Genomic DNA, 21,297 nt, shown 5'->3' with positions numbered 1-21,297 from the left:
GATCTGGGGAATTTGGAGGTCACGATATTAGCTAAAACTCATTGTTGTGCTCATCAAACAATTCCTGAAGCATGTTATCTTTGTGGCAGTGCACAAATCCTGCTGAAAGATGTCACGAGCATCAGGGAATACGGGTGTACATGGTCTGAGACAATTGTCCAGCCAATACAATTTGGCCCTTGTCAAACTCGCCAAAATCCTTATGCTTGCCCCGTGGGGACAAAAGGTTTACTTGCTCCCTCATGCATCCCACCAACTACCAGCTGCCATGATGAAGAGGTAATCATTGCTATTCACTTCACCTGTGTGTGGTCAGACTTTTATGACTAATCGGTTTAGTTTTTAAGAAAATCATTCATGCACACACAGACACAGCCACGTCTCACCTCAGAGGACATTAGCTTCCATATAGTATAATCCACTTAACCTAACTCTAACCCTATCCACAATCTGATTAACTCTTAATCTAACCTTAAACTGAATGTTAACCCTAAAAATTACATATGCCATAGAACCTGATTTTACTTGTCATTAAAGTGAAGTCAGGCTATTGCAATGTGACTGCACAGATTTATTTGCCCACATCATTAGTCATACAAGCAAAACTGCACACATTGCTCTCAGGCCCTTTAATTTCACAGTGATTCAATAAACTTGATGGCTCCCTATTGGTAGCAACGATTAATTCAAAAATGATGCTAACACTAAAATGTTTTAAAGAACACCAATAATCACTTTCCTCGTGTATCTGACTGAAATGACTGCTCTCTTGCAGAATTCCGTGCTAACATGCTTGAGTTTTTTCCTAGTGAAATTTTGCAAATAATAAATAGCTGTCTATACATAAATAAAAAAAAAAGTTAAAGTACACGTTGAGAGATAACTAAGGTTTTCATAGAAACTCTTGGTAAATACTCATCCTCTCTGAGTCGGCTGAATTTATGCATTGAATGTCTGCCTGCTGTACTTGCAGATTTCCCATCTAAGGCCTGGCATCATTCGGTGTGGCTGTAATGAGAGATGGAAGTGGGAGTAGTATGCTGTTTATTTCAACCATCTGTGACTGGCCTGAAAATTTCCCTTTAATAGTTTTCTCTGCACTGCACAGGAAGAAAATAACTGTGCTGCCAGTTGATCTGTATCAAGGAAGAGGAGTGCTCACCAAGTCGCTTTCTTTTTCAAGTGAAAAATTAAAAATCTCTGTGATATAATGTTTCTCTCTGAAAAACCATAAATTATTAATGTTGCCGCTGTGCTCGCAGAGTGAATGTTTGTGTATATTTTTAATTTGTTAATGTGAAACTAAAATGATTTTAAAAACATGGAGAGCAAGGACATAATTTGGAAATTGCAACTACTGCACAAGCATGTTTTATGAAAACCCAGTAAGTTTGACATTATAACCCTAACAGAATAACTCAGAATCCTGCAAAAGACAATTTCCAAAAACTGATTTTCTGGACTTAAATGAAATAAATTATTTGAAATAATTCAAACCTATGTTGATACTGTACATTGTGACCTGAAATGCAGGCACGGTGCACAAACCATAGATGAATGTGTCTGGTGACGGTCTTGCTGTGTGTTTCGGAAGACTACACCAGTGAATCCAGGGCTCTTTGGGGACAAAGAAAGCTAAGGTGAAATTAATTTTGTCAGCACAAGCAGGTTCAACTCCTTACAGGTGGTCAATCGTCTGCTCTTTAAATAGCACCACAGTGGGGAGTGTTGTAGTGCCCACATGTATTTATGAAGACGCAGCCGACATGGCCTACTTCTGGGTGACTGCTGATGTCCCAGCTGGGCACACCTCCTCTCTTTCTACGTGTGTGTATGTGTGTCTGTTTGCATGATTGTACTTTATAGGAATTTTTGTGCGACTTTACAGCTAAATTGATAGTAAACCTGGTGACTTAATTCTCAAGCGATAAAACCAAAAAATAAAAATAAAAAACCCAAATAGTCACTTTTTTCTCTCTAAGAATTTCATTTCCAGTAATTTTTGTGCAAAACCTGTGAGGTGTGGGTGTTGTGTTAAAGCAAAATTAAAAGTTTAAAAGTGCTTTTAAAAAACCCACATGACACCGCATCCCGTAGAAAGGCATTAATAGCACTAAAAGCACTGAATGCAGGATGAGATTGTGCATTAATACCAAATGAAAGAGAATCAATTCCAGTATAAATGTTTTAGTGACTTTACTTTTTTAATTTATCTGCTGCATTTGATTGCCTCTGTGGCTATGTTGCTTTAAGCTACAGTTAAAATGGATGAAAATTAGAATTAGCACTGAAATAGAAAAGTAATGGCATCATTTTCTCAGTGGTAGGGCGGACACAACAGTTAAGCAATATGCCTGGAAATGCAGTTTTTCTTACAGCAGGGTTGGTTAAAAGTGGACAGATGAGCTCCAAAGGAAAATAAAAGGCTGCTGAAGGCATTAGGTCGTAAATCAATCAACCAATCAATAAAATACAAAAATGATTTGGACTTTCTGAGATCCAGCAGACTACATCATTCTCACCCAGACTTCTTATATACAAGTCCCTCTTTGGTTCTGCAACACTTTCACCATGCAGTAACTGAATTCTGTATAATGGTCATGTATAGTGCCGACTACTTTTGTCCCCATGACATAAAAATTTGATTGGAAAAAAAAAGAGAAAAAAGATCCCTCTTTGTAAAACTTCCCCAGAAACAGAAAAGTGACAATCCAAGCCTTGGAATGTCTGTCCGGAAACTTTGCAAATGCAAATGAAAAACTAGCGCAGCATGCATAAATGCATTCATTTACACTAACTGTAAACCAAAAACCTTTCACCCACTAATTCCATCACCTCTCTGTGCGAGGATATGTCCATGGCACTGAAAAAGGAACTTGGGAGGGAAAACATAGGGAGGCGCTGTTGTTCATTTTATAAAGCAAATGCTGAAGGCTCACACAATTCTTCAATTCAAATGTGCTTTTTTTTTCTTTTTTCGCAAGCGTTTATCTGAATTTTGAATGTAGGTATTTGGACTTTGGATTTCAATTTGTAAAACAGTTCTAAAGTGGAAACTGCAAATATGTTGCACGACAGTAACGCACTATGGTAAAAATAAACGTGTCCTGTAATGATGTATTTAAACTAAATGCCATGCAAATGGATTCAAGCTGCGGGTCAAATTACAGCATTGTGCTCTCGTTATAATAATGGCACAGCGATGGATGGAACATTTCTTCCTCTATGCACTGTAAGCGGCTGGGAAATCTTAAAAAAAAAAAAATTTTCATTGCAGCTCCTTAACCTACGACAGCACCAGTTTCCCCACATTTGCATACAGCGGTGCTAGTATTACAAATGGCATAGGCTAATATAGCAAACTTTAGTGTGCTGTATATTCAAATAGGGACAAATGATTTTTGCTCACATGCGGGGTTTACTTACACAGATGCCTGCGTTTGCATGCGGGTACATGTAGGAGAGAAGGGGCAACACTGAAGACACCACCCAACTCTGTAGGGGAAGGGAGGCGGTACAAGTGTATGCGAAGGAGAGTGAGGAGAGTGTATGTTAGGGTGTGTGTGCTGAGGGAGGGGGGAAGGGGCTGAGGGAGAGAGAGAGAGAGAGAGAGAGAGAGAGAAACAGAGAGAGAGAGAGAGAGAGAGAGATGCTCGTTTCAGTACCGCGGACAGTTCCCGGTAATGCAGCCAACAGTGGTTCGGTCCTTTCTACTGCTTTAAAGAAAGAAAAAGAAATCCAAACGGAGGTTTTAACACCTCTTCAGGACATAAAAAAAGAAAAGAAAAAGAGTCGTATATGGGTTTTATTGTGTGTGTGTTTTTTTAATGAATAGGAGGGTACTTTAAATCAGCGCGCACCAGGCGACATGTCTGGATGTTGTGACAAGCTACAGACAAAATGATTAGAGGACTGTGTTTGCAATCTCTGCGAGGTTTCTCGTCACTGAAAGGCTTTTTTCCTCCTCCTGTCAGTCTCTACAACCTTCAAAATCGTCTGCTCTTGAAAGGAAGTTAAAGAAAAAAAACAACAAAACAAAAAGAGAAAAGTGACAGCGTCGCATTTGCACCTTTTTCATTTCTGGCTAGATTCTAAAATAAGTTGTTCGACTTTTTTTCTGGTTACGTGCGTTTGTGGAAAAGGACATATTCCTATTGGATGTTACTTTCAAAAACTAAAAAGGCAAGCAAGGCAAGTGCTTCCCCCCCCTCCATCCGGTCAAATAGCCTTCTTCCAGCACTCACTGGTTTTCCATGTAGGCTAATGCTCTTTTCCCAGAGGCGAAGGGAGTCCCACAACCACTAATGCAGTCAGCTTTTTGATGCGCCAGAATACACTCATCCTCTCTTACAACGACGATTCTTTACTCCATTCAAGTTGCTCTTTTCAGTTTTGCCGTCGAGACTACGAAGTGACATCTTCCTCTCCATTTTCGACAACTGTTAAAGACTGGTAGGTGATAATGGCAATGCAGCCATGAAAAATGCTCATTCGGATCGCTGTGAGATGAAGTTGGAGGTCCTGCGTCAAAATAACAGGGGGCTCAGCTCGGGCAACTTTTGACACGGACCCATCGCTTTTTTCTTTCTTTCTTTCTTTTTTGAGACTTGTGGTTGAAAGAGGTGTGTAGCCTGCTTGGAGCTGTTCATGACGGAAACGATGGCGCTGAGTCTAAACTGCAGGACTAATCCCAAAGAGCAGGCATCAGTTCAGAACAGTTTCCCAGATGTTGTTGAATTAAACGTCGGGGGACAGGTTTATTACACGCGTCACTCAACTTTGGTAAGCACCCCGAATTCGCTGCTCGGTAAGCTATTTTCTTCTAAAAAAGACGCATCTAACGACTTAGCAAGAGACCCCAAGGGTCGATATTTCATTGACAGAGATGGCTTTTTATTCCGGTACGTGTTGGACTACCTCCGGGATAAGCAAGTTGTCCTCCCGGACCACTTCCCGGAAAAAGGGAGGCTCAGAAAAGAGGCTGAATACTTCCAGCTGCCCGACCTGGTGAAGCTGCTGACCCCTGAGGATATCAAGCAAAGCCCGGACGACTACTTCCACAGCGACTATGAAGATGGGTCCCAGGGTAGCGACCACCGGCAGTGCCCGCCACCCTCTCTCGTTCCCGCGGACAGAAAGAGCGGGTTCATCACTGTGGGGTATCGAGGGTCGTGCACCATGGGCCGTGAGAGTCAGAGTGACGCCAAGTTCAGGAGGGTACCTCGGATACTAATATGCGGCAGGGTAGCCCTTGCCAAAGAAGTGTTTGGGGAGACGCTGAACGAGAGCAGGGACCCGGACAGGACCCCGGATCGGTACACCTCCCGGTTTTACCTCAAGTTCAAGCACCTGGAGAGAGCTTTTGACATGCTGTCGGAGTGTGGTTTCCAAATGGTGGCCTGCAACTCGTCAGTCACAGCTTCGTTCGTCAACCAGCACACAGAGGACAAGATCTGGTCCAGCTACACAGAATACGTTTTCTACCGTAAGTCACAGTGGTGCTTTAGTGAACGAAAGGTCACCGTTTGCAGGCGTGCACGCACACGCAAACTTGGAACGCCGCTAGAAGGCGCACATGGGTTGTCAGCTGGCGTGAGGGGAATATCTAGCTCTGGGGATGGGTGGGCCTTCCTAGCTGTGGACTCTTTTGACTGGTGTGAGCGTGCCAGTCACTTTATAGTGGGTGGTGAGATCCGATTGTCTGTATGGCAGTGCTCTTACACCTGACTTCTGCCAGCAGATTTGCTCGTTGACCAGCAGCCTGGAAGATTTCCACGATAAAGAACCATTATATATAAATTCCTTGCATGGATTCCACATTTCTGTGCCCTGTAGGTAGCCTGGATCTTCCTCTTTAAATGCAAGCACAGCTGCAGAGTCAGGTTTGCATTCTCAGTTGAAGTTTGTGGAGCGAAACCCATTAGAGATCATTTCCTGTAATTGAGGTTAAGCAAAGGTTTTCCACTTCTCCCTGGAAGCAGTGAAAGCTTCGCAGCTAACACATGATTGACAGGCTAGTCTGTGTTCCGATTCTGGCGTGTTCAAATCTATTACAGCATGCTGCAGCCTTCAGTGGGCTCTTATATTTCAAACGATTTAACCAGATTTTAAACATTTCACAACCATCTGAGCCAAGGCAGTTGTGAGAGCAGTGATTCATCAATGCTTGCCATTTCTTATCATGGTACAATTTGCTATTCCACCTCCTCTCTGCTTTTATCCAGCCCATCTTTTCAACTTCTTGCATTCCCTCATAGCTTTTGCTACTGCTTTCCTTCCATTTTTCCATCTTTGCTGCTCAGTAGCTGCTGGCAGAGTGGTAGTAAAGAAGATGTCATCATGACTGTTATACTGGCTCTCATAAGATTTTACGAGGCAACAAAAACATCCATATTTTTTAATCTGAGAGTATATAATTGATGACAAATGTCATACTGATACTCTGGATGTGCTTAAGTTTTCAGTACCTGACTACTTAGATGGCAAAGCTTTTGTCACACAACCCCTGAAATGGTAGCAGGGGGGCATTTTTAAGAAACCAAGAACAATTCTGGAAATAAAAAGGCCTCAGATTTGATTTGACATAAGATAAAACCAAGTCACTCAACTACCTCACTGCATTTGATCAGGAATTATATCATAGCATTATGAGTACATGTAGACTATGGGATCCTATACTGCTCATAGTTACCATCCCGTTCAGTTTCTTAATGTGGAAACAATGTTTGGTTCATAGGTTTTTTGGAAAATGGCACATTTTTCTTTAAATTTTGCCACTGTACACCTAAACAGAGTGTTTTAAATAAAAAAATCAGTTTGTTGGTTATTGGATGGATATTTCAAAGGATTTTATTTCAGTCAAGGAGAAATAGTCCTGCAGTCATGCACTTTACTTGTCTTCTGTGGTCTTTCTATGCACCAGATTGTTGATTTTGCCACTCTTAAAGTTTTTCCTATCTCCCTCATAGCTCTATTTGGGGTTTCCAGTTTAATGATGGCCTCCTTTATTTGCATTGACATCTCTGGGCATCTCATCTTGAGATGTCAGAGAAAAGCTGAAACTGCAAATTACAAGTTCAACGCTTGGAATCAACTCAACATGTTTTATATGCATAATTTTGCCATGAAATAATAAGGGAAGAGACCTCATTTGGCCATAAAACGTCTTGTCATTCAATTCAGATTACTTCTGAGCGTCTGAAAAGGACTATGTATAAAAATGGCTGCAAGTCCTAAAAAATGATTGCACTTCTTTTATGAAACTTTTTTGAGTTAAAGCTGAAAGTCTGCAGTTCAATCACATATTGACTATTTCAATTAAAACTGTGCTGGTCTATATGTGCAACTGAATGTATCAACAGTTTTATATTAAATTTAAGTCTTGTCACATAAGCAAGGTACAGAGGACAGCATCGTGAATATAGATGCAAATAAAACATTTTAAAGCTGACAGCAGTGTTGTGCCAGATATCGTCACGTAAAAAAATAAAGGAGAATATGTTTCAGTGTTGTCAAAAAAGGTTACAGTTCTAAAAAATAAGAGTTGTGACCCGACTTATCTCCCAGGTAACACTCGTAATGCTGCAATCTCTCGGTTTAGTATTTTGTGAATACGTGTTCATTTTGCCGATAATTACATTATATTCTATGCAGAGTTCTGACTGGCATCCTTTTTATCCCAGCAGAAAAAGAAAACAGTGCAAATCAGCTTGTCTGTTGCAGTTTTTAGCAGCAGCCATGTTCTAAATTCCTATTCCATCCTCATTCCCAAAACATTTGTAATTACATAGCAGACCGTTCTCCTACTTTAAAGAACTGCAATAAAGCATTGGACACTGTTTTATATTCATAAGATTTTGTATTTCAAAAGGTAGGCATCTAACCCAGTTTTTTAGCACCACTGGCTTTGTTGTCTCATCTCAATGCCCAATCCTCCAGATGTTTGGCAAGCGAAAAGAGTTCTGAGCTAATCTGCACAAATTTTTACATATAACATTACATTCTAAAACGCTTATTTTTTAACATGTTCATACAATAAAATAAGGCCTTTATTAAATATTACAATAATCTTTTTTTGTGCATCAACAAACTTGTCATTGCCCCCAAACTTATGGACCTGACTGTTTTGCCTTTGTCCAGAACTATGGAGAATTTTAAATCAAACATTCAAGGTGCGATTGAAATGCAGACGTTCATATTTAATTCAAGGGGTTTAACTAAAGTTTTGTTTTTAGTGTTTAGGGTTTATAGTAATTGGTACACATAGTCCAACATTTTCAGAGGCTTGAAAGTAACTGGACACACTAACATCTTTCAGAAATTTTTAAATGAGTGCCTGATGTTTAGAATCCAGGGACATAACAAGATACTGTGTTTTGTCCCTTGAGATGCTCTGCTAGGGCTTTACCATCAGCTGAGACTTGTTTGTGGGTCTTTGCCCTTGGTTTTGTATTTACTAACTGAGAAACATGCTTTAATGGGTTGAGATCAGGTGACTGACTTGGCCATTGCATTGAGAAACCCTTGGGTTGCTTTTACAGTATGCTTTGGGTCATTATCCATTTGTACTGCAAAGTGCTGCGCTGTTAGTGTTGCAGCATTTGGCTGAATCTGAGGACAGTATAACACCGTACACTTCACAATTCATCCTTCTATTTGTATGAGGAGTCACTTTATCAACAAACACTAATGGCAGCCTGTTTGACATGAGCTTTCTTTCCTTTTAGTTTTTTCTCCTCACATAATTCATTCTGCTATTTTTAATCTTGTCTGATCTTGTAGGTTGTTTTAGATATTCTCGACAAAGTCTAATCTGGCCTTCCTGTTATCAATTCTTTTAAAAAAATATCAAATTGTTGATTTGGCCCCCCTCTGTGAAAGGTTTATTTGGGGCTTTCTTCCTAACAAATATTGTCCTCTCTTGTGTACGTGTGTCCTCATGTCACACACATAAAACTGCTTGTCATTCAATTCTAGTATCTTCTGCATGTTGTGTCACTTGTTGATTAATTTGGAATGGTAAGTGGACTGATTCTTATGTAGCACTTTTCTACTTTGCCTGAGCACTCAAAACGCTTTATGTAACTTACCCCATCCACAACAGCTTCTGCTGAAGTGCTTTCTATCTAACAGTTGCAAACATTCATACTCCTATGGATGCATCAGAGAACATCTTGTGGTTAGTATCTTGCCCAGGGATATTTGGCATGCACACTGGAACAGCCAGGGATGAAACCATCAACCTTCTGATTAGTAGATGACCTGCTCTACCTCCTGAGCTACAGTCACCTCAGAATCCAGTATAGTGGTGTAGAAAATTATATATTTGAAAAAATAAAATAAAATAAAAAAGGAAAAAAACAAGCAAACTGATGGACCTAACTGCATTTTTTTCCACCTCTGGGATGAGGGCCAGAGCCCCTGGTTTCAAAAAACACAGAGTCATGCATTCATCAGCGGCCTTGGGGAAAACCAATGCTAATCACATCAGTCAAATGAACGTGTGGTCCCAGAGCAAACTGGAGTAATTAAAAAAACAAAACAAAAACAAAAACAAAAGAAAACAAATGAACAATCAAACAGAAAAACGATTTGCAGAACTGTGTCCAGAGCTCTGCATTAAATGCCGGCATAAAGCACAATGACTCGAAGGCTCTTGGCTCTCATAACCTTCAGAAGTAGCACTAACAAGCTAAATAAAGTGGTGTTGAGGGCTGCTCAGATGAACACACACACACACACACACACACACACACACACACACACACACACACACACACACACACACACACACACACACACACACACACACACACACACACTCTTCCGCTCCTTCATTGTCTGTCTTCGGTCTCTTTTCTTTTCATGTCACCTCATTTTGCTCTAGTCAGTCATACCCAACTCTTCTCTCTTGTCTCGGTTCCCACTGTCCCTCTCCTCAGCTTCATTTTGCTACATGCGCCGCAGGGGTAAGGAGCGCTGTGGCGGCACCAGTTGCCTTTATATGCCTCACTGAAGCGTCACGCCTTCTGTCTTGCTTCTTATTCACATCTTTGTCTGTGTGACTCTGTAATTGTTTATTTTATCTCCAGATTTCTCATTCCTCATTTGAGGTATTCTATCAGCCTTTTTAGTGTACACTACTGTTAAGTCTGTTAAGTTATGTGTGCCTACTTTTGCTTACTTGTCATCTTAGGCTGTTTATTTTTTATTATTCTTGTTTCACCTTAGTAATGACCCCTGCACTGAGCAAGTTCCATAAAAAAAGATTTTTCCCACAGTGTTCTGGAAAACAAAAGACAAGTCTGCTGTGTATTTAGCCCTTCCTTTAACCTCACTTAACATCTTTTGGATGAATGGCATCATCAGCTGCAGGTCTTACCAATTTCACTGCCTTACTAATGCTTATGTGGCTGAATGGCCCAAATCTCTGCAGCTAGGTTCAAAATGTTGTTAAAAGTATTCCCTGAAAAGTGGAAGTTGTTATGGCATGACACGGAGGCCTGTTGTTTTGTGATGAGCTCTGCAAAAAGCGCATTTGCTGTCGGTGCAATGTTCAGTTGTTTAAAGAGCTTTGGCCATGTAGGCAATCTACCTGACACATCTATGTTACCATTACCAGCTGTGAATCATTTCCCTTAGGCCTCCCAGTGGGTGGTGTACCAAAGCACCCTACAATTAGCTAGCTAGTGTTACCAAAAACCTAATTGCTTGTTTTAGTCAAATGAGTATCTTCAGGGAAAGCAGGCTAAACAAGACAATGCTGTGTCAAGGTTTTTTCTTCCGTTTTTTCCATGGATAAATCTTTGCACAGAAACAGTCTTGATTGTCAGCTATCTTGTTATTTTATATTTAGAACACACACAGAGGACAAAAAAACCCATACACAACAGAAATGACTGATCTTTAGACACATTTGGACAAACACTTGATCATGAAATCTGGTCTTTTAATGAAGCGTTTTAATGAAGGTTTTTGTCTAAAAGCCCTGACGTCGGAAACTAATATGTTCCCCTTTAGGAAAGATATGAAATACATTTTGCATATTTGTTCGCAGACAGCAGCTCTAACTTGTAAATTTCCATCAGATAAGCAGCAAAGCTGTCCTGAGCCATAACATTTACACCACCATACTTTAGGCCAAACAGAGCATTTCAGCATCTCCTGAAAAGTTCTGTTTGACCTGCACCAAACTGTACCAAAGTCTACTGTTGCTTTGGCAAGAAAAATAATTGTGCTGCTAAGATAGCTCAGACAGTAGATAGATACAGTGTGACACCAAAAATTACTAAAGTTATGTGCAGATCCTGTAATGGCATATTAGGGTTCTTGGAGACGTCTTTCTGCATCCTTGTCTTCCTGAGTTGAATTTGTTGGTGCTGAATGTAATGGCAGTTGCTTGAAATCTACACCACTTGTAGTTGATTTCCCTCAAGGTAACATAATTAATTCAAAATATTTCAAGAGCTCTTTGGATCCTGGCATCATGACACCACACACTTGAATCTCAAACAGATTAATTAAGACATATTTCACCTGCCACTTCATAAACTGGTTCATATCGTTGACAGTTTAGAACTCCATCCACCCAATCATGCATCCATGCATCCAACCATTTTCTTCTTCTTATCCTGATCTAGATGTGCCGTTTCCCTGAGACCATCCCTTTGTGTATTTAAATCATGGCTATAAGTAGAAAAAGTGAATTGTATGAGTATGTCATTTGTATTAATCTGCACTATTTAAAAAAATGATTGGATATTTGTCCTGTAAAAACATGTTAAGGAAGCAAATCTATCGGCTGTACTTTTTCAGTGACTCCAGATGCTTTGCTTAGGGGCACTGCAACAGTGGATGAAAAGGTAACTTACCTTCTATTCCCAACATTGTCAGCCTTCACTCAGGGAAATTGTATTTTCTTGCCATAAGCTGAACCTCCTTTATCTCTTCCAATCCTCCGTTTGCTTGTTATCCATCACCCTGTCTCCTCTTCTCCTCTAATTGTACCTATCAATCTCTTTCTGTTTCAGGCTATTCAAATTCTGAATAGTCTCTGAAGCCTTACAATGCAAAGTGTATTTAGCAATTTGTTGCATGGCTGAAGTGATTGATAATCATCTCTTGTGACAGTTACTTCAGTGAATTGCTAACGTTGACCACAGCAGAACCTTCAAGCAAAACATCTACCATGTGGCAAAAAAAGAAATATTTAAAGTCTTCAGAAAAAAATGATTTTGTTGGATCAGGATGTTTTTCCATCGAGGCTTTATTTTTACCTCCGCAGAACATGCCAGTGAGTGAATTATGTGTCATCACAAATGGCCACTTTCATGCGCCCATGTATGCTGGCGTGTGACACACTATGCCATTAGCTTTTTACGCACAGACGAGTAACTCCTTGTGTGGCAAATGTGATTTGGCAGGTGGCAGCAATTACGGTGTCTGTGCTTGTGTGTGTGTATGTGATAATGTGTGACCCATGTTGCACTACCTGAGGCATTTGCACACCCGTTGAGCCGCCAGCTAAAACCACCTGCACTCTACCGCTCTAACATACACGGAAAGACACACTCATCACCATGTGAAACTACATCATGCTAATCCTGCAAGTTTCTCCCAGACCAGTCAGTGATGACATTAGCAGCAGCGGCCCCCGTGCTGCAGGCCTGTAGGAAGTGATTAGCCGAGGAGCAGACAGGCCATGACAGCTCTGAGGAGAGTCTTGATAGAGACAGCTGCTACCCTGGCCTCAGCACCACAGGGGAGTCCACCACCACACACCTCAAGTTTGCGTTATTTAGAGTGAGACAGAATGGGAGAGGAAGCAGGTGGGGGGTACAGTTCAGTGCCTGAAAGAAGGGACAAATACAGATACGGACACTTTTCTTTTCTTCTTACAAATATTTCTGCTTGTATAACTGCTGCTGATACTGCTTGCTCTCGCTCTCTCTATCTACATACATATATATTACTTCAGAAAATTGCTGATTTGACCATTTTCACAAGAATGTTTTTATGTTTCTTAAGCTGCTTATCAGTGACCTATGAATCAAACAAAACATAAAAGACATAAAAAGGCACCAAGCTCAATTGAGAAAAGAACCAGCGTTGAGCACTTCGTTACTAGCAGCTTGTTGCAAACACACAAAATTTGCTCCATTTTTTTTCCTCTTTTGTCAAATCTACAAAAATGCCAAAGATAATACAGTTTGACAGGCATAAAATACCAACAAGCTGATTCCCAAAGTGCTATTAGCCAAGACCTTAACATATCTCAGCATGCACGGTGGGCAGAGTATCCTTAATGAGCTTCTGGAAACGGGACTATTGCAGGTCAAGCTGCAGAAATAAAAACAAGCAAAGCAAAATGTCATGTCTTTAGGAAATTGTAAAATAGGGAAAAAAAACCTGACATAGGACTGGGGAGATGCACCTGGTCATCTATACTGTTTGCTGAAATCTTATTGTGAAGCTGGCTTCAAGAAACCATTCTTAATATGAAGGGAAGCAGGCAGAAAAGAGTGAAGTATGCTAAATTACACAAGAATGGGACTGAAAATCAGTGGCAACAGGTCAACTGTTTAAAGTCAAATGTTCAAATTCTCATCAATATGTACAGAGCATGTCACAGGAGAGGTACAACAGTGAGTGTCAACATTCATCGGTAAAACAAGGTAGAGGCTCTATCGTGGTTTTGGGCTGTATCTCAGCCAGTGGTGTTGGGAATCTTGTCAAAACCGATGGATATGGAGTTTGATCCACCTTGCAATACCATCTGGAAAGTTAGACCTGTAAGTCTCAGTTTTTGATAATGAATTTCAACACATCTTTGCAAGTTTTAATAAATTGCTCTATTTCCCATTATCTTAGCAAGATATAAAGAAAAGGGGGTTTCTCAAGGCTCAGTATATGTAGACAGACTGTCTTATACCTGGGAACTGGCTATTCTAACTGCTACAGCTGTGTGTTTTTTTCTTTTTTAAAGCTGTCTCAGTTAAAGCCTCAATAGAGCTCCAAGAGGGAGAGAAGGAAAAAAAATGACAAGATAAGAAAGAAAAGAGTTACTTAAAGGTAAACTCTAAAAGTAGTCTAGGGCAAACAAAAAATGAACTAAATTTTCACTTTTGAAATAGAGTTTACTCACCTTTTGAAAGTGATAGAAAATACGTTATGGGATATGTTATAGATAGATGTCTTAAAAAGTAACCCAATCCTGAAACTGTGTATTGTTTTGCATTTATTTAGCCAGTTTCTAATCAATTTGGCACATATAAAAGCAAGAGGGCAACAAGGAAACAAGGAAAGGCCAAGTAGATCATATAGAAAGAAGTACTTGTTTGCATAGCCTCATTTTGAACTTCTCCCTTAGATGTTTGGTGTAGCTAGAGTAACTTTCCATGATCCCCTCCCACTGGAGAATATGGGGAATTACCAAGCTCGGAGACAAAGAAAGAGGAAGAAATACACAAACAAAACAAAGTAACAGTGGAGCATCAACAACAAGCTTTCCTAAGTCCCCGGTGACTCCCTACTCTCTTAGCCGTCTATCAGTCCATTTTCTTTTCCTCTGTGACTCCTGGCACTCTATTCTCTCTGCGGCGGTGGCACAGCTGATATAATGCTGATGCTCTTTCCCGTTGTGTTGAAATAAGTGCACTGTGGTGCGACGAGGTGTGGAGCGTTGCCATAATGACAGAAACTGCAGCTGGAGAGCCTCTTCACAAACTCAACCCACCAGCTGGCTCCTGCAATGCATCAATGCTTTAATAACCCTGCTATGTGCCATTCCAGATTGGCTGTAAATGCAATGTAAAGGGTATACAGCAAGTATAAAACAGCAAAAGTAAGAGGGAGTCTATGACGATGTTTTTTTGCTGCTGGTTCGGTCAATATTGTTTGGAGATTGATAAAACTAACAGCTTTAGAATCAGCGCAAAAAGGGTGTAAACACAAAGCGCGGACCTGCCGAAACATCAGAATCAGCGAGCTGTCAGCTTTCAGCCTCGACCGTGTCCGTGCCGTCGGGTGAGAAAGGCGACATCTCACTGATTCTGATCTGCAGGTCCGTGCTTTGCGTTTACGTCTTTGTGCAGAAGCCGTGTACCTGCTCTCATTTACTGTTTTAAATGTTTGGTGGTTGTCAAAATTTTGTGACGTTCCACCTGAGATTCTGGAATTTTGGGCAAAATACATTTATATAAAAAAATCGATTCAGGATTTTAATGAATCGATATCACGTTATCCAAGCCAGAATCGATTGTAATCAATGAATCGATTATCAAAACCCACCACTATTTTCTAGCTAGGCAGCAAACCATCCACTACAGCTGTTTCTGCCTCTGAAAGCAGACCAACAGTCGCGATCCTGATCTTTGAGGATGCTGATGAGCTGCCAGTTCAGTCAGTCTAGAAGTATTCAGTGTTCTGCAAGTTCAACTAAAACAGGTGCTAAGATTGATATGAATACATCGATTGCAGCTTTATGGCTAGGAAATGTGCATCTATTGGTGACTGTGGATAGAAGAAGTATAAGGATACAATGAGATGGATGCTAATCTCTGAAACTGCTCTTAGTGGATCATGTTTGTCATTAAATGATAGTTTTATTCTTACACTTCCCTCTAATCCCCCCTTTACGGATTCCCTTTAAGTTGTTGTTTTGAAACAGTCATGTTATTGATCTTGTCAATTTTTTGCCTTTAAGTTCCTTGAATTTTAAAAAAAACTTAAAGAAGTTTCTTTATTCAGAGAAAACCTCAAGAATCAGACAATCCCATTTGAGCAAGCATTTGGCTATGGTGGGAAGGAAAAACCCCCTTTAACAGGAAGAAACCTCTAAGCAGAACGAGGCACAGAAAGGGATGTGAGAAAGGGGGCAGCCATCTGCTGTAACTAGTTGGGGTGATGGAAGTGAGACAAAAGACACACTGTGGAAGAAAGCCAAAGATTAATGATAACTAATGATTAAAAGCAGAGTGAAGTAGAAACACTCAGTGCATCCTAGGAAGCCCATATCAGACAAGATCTATTGCAGGTAATCTGAGCCACCACTAACTATATGTTTTATTAAAAAGGAAAGTTTCTGGCCTAATCTTAAAACTGAAGAGGGTGTCGATCTTCTAAATACAGACTTGGAGCTGGTTCCTCATAGGAGGCATCTAGAAGGCTGCAGACTCTGCTTCTCATTCTACTTTTAAATATCCTTGGAACCACAAGTAAGCTATCAGTCTAAGAGCAAAGAGCTCTATTTGTGTGATATGGTACAATGAGGTATTTAAGATGGGGCCTGATTATTATTGATTAATTATTGATGGATTTAAACAAACATTTACCTTCATAAGTTGGAGTTAAATGAAGGGGGTTGTAATGTGGCACTTTCTGAGTCCCGTCCAAGGTGCTTCATCTTTTTAATTCATCAGCACCTGCATTCAGCTCCATCAGGAAGAAAACTTCACAAAGAAACCTCACAGTTTGATCATGTTTGGAACCATTTCTTATTCTGTTGTGCCTCATTAGAATCACACATTGTCGCTCACACAGCAGTGGTCCACATCCCGTTTGAGCATATGGTCATACCCTTGTAATTTCATTCCTCGGTGCTTTATATCTTCCTGGGGCAGAATGACAGTGCCATTTCATTTAGAAGCAGCAACGAAGTCTTTATGTGTATTAAGATAGCTAGAGGCACTGGTGTAGTAACTCCAGAGGAAATTATCTCTGGCAGAAATTGCAAAGGTAACTTGTGATACCAGCCGAATGTGTCTTGGTCTTAGAAAAGGCTTTGTTTCAAATTTCCTTCCTTTACCACTGAGAGAAAAGATGCAAATAATTGTCAAATGTCGTTATCCTGAATGTGCTAGAGCCCAAAAGAGGAGAAATAATTAATCTCAAGCCATTACAGTTACATCTTAAACAGATACCTGAAACCATAAGTCATGGAGCTTCCAGAGAAGAGTGTCTGGGCACTTTTACAGTTGTGAATGTCTTAAAGGAGTATATACTATATTTAAGCAGTTAAACACTTTTAGCAGGCAGTACCACTGTTAAGGATTATTCCAAACTTCTACACTGTGTCTCATTAGTAATCCCTCTTTGTCATGTCAGGGTACTCAGCTGCTTGCTAGAGCATACTGTCATCGCCATTTCATTCCTAAGTATCTGTGAAGCTCCCTGTCCATTAAAACACACACACATGCTGTAAGCATATGCATGGCATGCATGCACACATGATCCCTCCTCCCCTCACACACGCTCGAAGGTTAACTTTACATAAACAGCTCACAGATGAAAAATGGCTCTCATTAGAGAAAAGATTATAAATCAGACCGCTCACTTAAACACACGTAGTGTATCAACAGATACCGGCAATCTTTTCACTGTTGTGTAGCGTACCTACTGCCTATTAATTTCAGCCAGAATGAATTTTGTGCAATGCTTCATTACAAAGTAACACCTACCATGCACACAAATTATTAGACATACCATGCTGAACCTTAAGCCACCTCATCGCCTAACATTTCTGCTGTAATCTGTTTTCTTTGCTTTCATCTGTAGCTCCCTTTTAAGACTGAGGGGGATTTACAGGGTAAATATATCACACTGAGATCAGAGTTCATACCTGAACACAGTTGCACCTCTCTCTCTCTTCTCTAGAAAGCAGAACTTTCAGCTTGTTTACATGCACATGCCTTCATAGGCTGCAGCCTATTTGTCTCATCTGTGTGGGACCTAACTAGAACTAACATGTATACATTCGTATATATATATCTATATATATATATAGATATATATATATATATATATAACCCCGACTTACGAAATTAATTCGTTCCCGAGGGTCTTTCATAAGTCGAAAATCGTCGAAGTCGAAGCACCCATCGCGCCTTTTGAGTGAGGCGATGCTGAACAATAGGCTAATTGATAACTAGAATAACAATACGTCATTCAAGTGGAACAGCAAAGCGCAATTACGAAAGCCAAGGGGTTGTCACATGATTCGGAAGGCTTTGTGGGCATTGTGGGCTCGGCCAATCAGAGCCAGTGGATTTTGTAACATGGGCATTTTGCCGTAACACGGGCAACAATATTGCCGTTCAGTGCGTTCGTAACTTGAATTTTTCGTTTAATGCGGTATTCTTAAGTCGGGCTTCCACTGTATATGTGTGAATAAAAACAAAAAGACCACTGAATAATCACTTCTTGGGTTTTTGGTTAGCTTTGCCTGATCAAAGTCCAGTGAAAATGAACAGGTGTTTTTCGACTGATAGTTAGGAGGATTTTTAGAAAACCAAAGCGTCCACTGTAATCCCATCTAGCCCACAGTCTTGTTTACTATTCATGCTATAATGAATTACTGAGAGCTGTTCACAGTAGACTGCCCAGTCCGTGGCAGTCCAAAACAGGTCCCTGGCTGTTTGTTTGAAAAAGTAATGGTTTGCTACTGAGAGCCCTATGTACACATACAACCTGTGTAATGGTCTCCTAACTGCACAAGCCAGTATTACCTGTATGTAGAAGATGATTTGCTGTTTGTGAACCTGTGTGATTATGGTCTGCAGACAGGAGGTCTGTTGATAAATTGGTTTTGTGGGACAACAGCAACCGCATCAAAGTGCAAACATCCCACAGCACATATGCACAAATGCATGCAAGTACACACTCGCACAGACTATATAGATAAGATCAGACAGCATTCTGGCCCAGAGACACATTGTTTACTACTAGATTAACCTGGCCAAAGCTTTAGAGGGATTAGTAAGCAGTGTGCGCCTTTACAAAAGTCAACACAACCAAGGCACCAACGCTAACAAAAGTCCAATCTGCAGACCTGTCTTTGTGTCTGCATGCAAGTGCCAGCCATACCAGGGACTGATATGATCTCAGGACTGCAGCAGGCTCATTTGTACATGAACATGCTTGTGTGTGCTGGGATGAGAAACAAGCAAATGGAGCAAGACAATTATCTACATCCATCACTTCAGAAACTCATTTAGTCAATTAAAACTGTTACAGGCTGACATTTAGGTGCAATGATCCCATTTTAATAATTAAGACTGTCATGCACACACACACAAACACGCGCACACACAGAAATACACATACACACGCACACACTAAGCTGTTAAAATGGTAGGATCAGAGCAATAATGTAGTTGTCTCATAATATAATGACATGTCCTTGTTGAAGCGCAAATCTCATTCATCCTGATTAGGAGTGTGTGTGTGTTATATTTTCTTGTGAGTGTGTGTGTGTGTGTGTGTGTGTGTGTGTGTGTGAGGTGTAACAGGGGACACTAGCCTTTTCAGAGTTCACTCCCCTGTTTTCGTGTGACACTCGAAAACAAATGTCACTCTGCCTTCTGTTATCAGACATCATTCGCCCTTTGCAGACGCTCTTCTTTGTTCTACTTCTTAACTTCACCAAGCCTCACTTCTCTTTCACGGATGAATACACGATGAATACGTGATCAGCTATGCTTTGTTTCTTTTTTCAGCTAAAAAACATTGTGCGGCTGGAGAGATGTGCCACAATGCTCAAACCAACCAATCAAAATTAGACTCAAAAACAGACAAACGCTAAAGAAAAATATTTATATGAAATTGGCAACCATTAATCCAAAAATGAATATTTAAAATAACTATTCAATTTACTTTTGAACTTACAATCTCTTTAAAAATGTTTTGTTTTTTATCGTGTGTGTGATTTTGGGTAGTATGCTAGTGTTAATACCTTCTCAAGGCCTTTGGAGGACTTTGCCTTGTTTGGATTTTTGATTTCCAGCTCCTGTTTACTGGTCAGGTGGTTTGTGTTCTCACTGTAACACTTAGGGCATCGTAATTCTGTGCTGTTAAGCACACCACATGGGCCATCTGGATATTTGTTAATAAAGTTTTCAGTGCAACAGAATATTCTATGTATATTATATAAGCAACTCTTTTGATGATTAAATTACAAAAAAATGCATTTGTAATCAGTTACAGCTACCGAGATGGGATACATCCAAAAATATTCTAATTACCTCTTATAAAAAAATGTGTACAATATTTGTAGACTAAACCAGTCATCTTGTTGCACTGCATGCTTTTGTTCTGCAGGAATACCTTCGTGGGTTAGCAAAGTTACTATAATGAACTTGAATGCAACACCATGAAGAGGGGGATTCATTCACATTAGCACAGTTCAATTCATTTTGTAGTAAGCACAAAATGTAGCACTGTTTTTGACAAGTTCTTTTCTATTTTCCTTTTTCAAAATTTCAACCACTTTTTGTCTGCCAGTCCAATCGCTTTGCAACCAGTGAACGAGGCCAGGCTGCCGGCACTGTCGTTCCTTGGAATTCAATAACGTTTTCCCTTTTCAAATCGGTCCGATGTGGACTGTGATGAAAATGTAGTCCACATTAAAATGCTTGCTCATTACATTCAAAACTGCGTAACTAGTAATCTGTGATGTACAGCTACATGCAATGCCCTCCTTCCAAACACTGATAACTTGAACTAAATACATTTTTTAAAAAGGGGAAGCAAAACAGAAAAAGGGACAGCAGAGAAACAAACACATGATGGCTAATCAGAGCACAGCTAACTTTCCAGTAATGGTTTCAGTATATGTCTGCTGCATTACAAAGTTTTCTGTTTTTAGCAGTTTTACAGCTAACGTTATTGCAAACTATCAATGGATGCTTAGATATGGCTCAGTGGCAACACAGAAATATGCTTTGGAATGAAATCTACAAGTGGGCGTTGAGCATATAGGGCACAAGCATATTTTTCTCTGTTTTTTGTTTGTCTTCTCAGGTCTCACCTTCCTCTTCCATATTTCCTGCTGCTTTAAGGATTTGATTCTGAGCCAGTCATACAGATCAGATAGGTTTCAGTTTTCTCCCGAGCATTTAAAACATTGTGGTGTTGTGGTGAGAGCACAGCCTCCTCTCTTCCGTAAACAATCTGCAACTGCTTGTTTTACTGATTCCAAACATTAGACCTGAAGTGAACAGAGTGATATAGCTGCCAGTGTTGCAGCTGCCGACAGATGTTTTTTTTTTAAATTCAGGGTTGAGCTTCTGTCTCATTGTGTAGTCATTTCGCTTATTAGCCTTCGTCTCTCTATTTCCCTCCCTGCATTTCCCCCACCCACGATGGGAGTGTTTGGTAGGTGCTTGAGACCTTTGTTGTTTGCTGACTATATTCCCGTCTGTATTTGCTTCTCCTTAGCCCCCTTCATCCTGCAAGAAATGGGTTTAGCTGTGATTTCATCCTCTCTTTCTGGAAGAATTGCTGCCATTTCTTTCTATTCTC

At 40.3% G+C, this 21,297-nt stretch overlaps 1 protein-coding gene across 1 annotated transcript in view; it reads left to right on the top strand.

Annotated features, from left to right (window-relative positions):
• The first annotated feature begins 3,679 nt into the window (after positions 1–3,679).
• kctd16b (potassium channel tetramerization domain containing 16b) overlaps positions 3,680–21,297 on the top strand; it is an 88,075-nt gene continuing 70,457 nt past the window's right edge. Inside the window, exon 1 of the mRNA XM_086309179.1 lies at positions 3,680–5,485. Within this exon, the coding sequence (XP_086165305.1) occupies positions 4,648–5,485 (838 nt within the window). The 5' untranslated portion in view covers positions 3,680–4,647. The remainder of the gene's footprint in view (positions 5,486–21,297) is intronic.

This window comes from Aulonocara sp. 'chitande type north' Nkhata Bay, linkage group LG10 (genome assembly GCF_057382095.1).
Source record: "Aulonocara sp. 'chitande type north' Nkhata Bay isolate Kocher_YH1m ecotype deep benthic linkage group LG10, A_spYH_male_GT1.1, whole genome shotgun sequence".
Taxonomy (NCBI): Eukaryota; Metazoa; Chordata; class Actinopteri; order Cichliformes; family Cichlidae; genus Aulonocara; species Aulonocara sp. 'chitande type north' Nkhata Bay.
The sequence above is the reverse complement of the archived record's forward strand: the minus strand, read 5'-3'. Positions and strand labels throughout refer to the sequence as shown.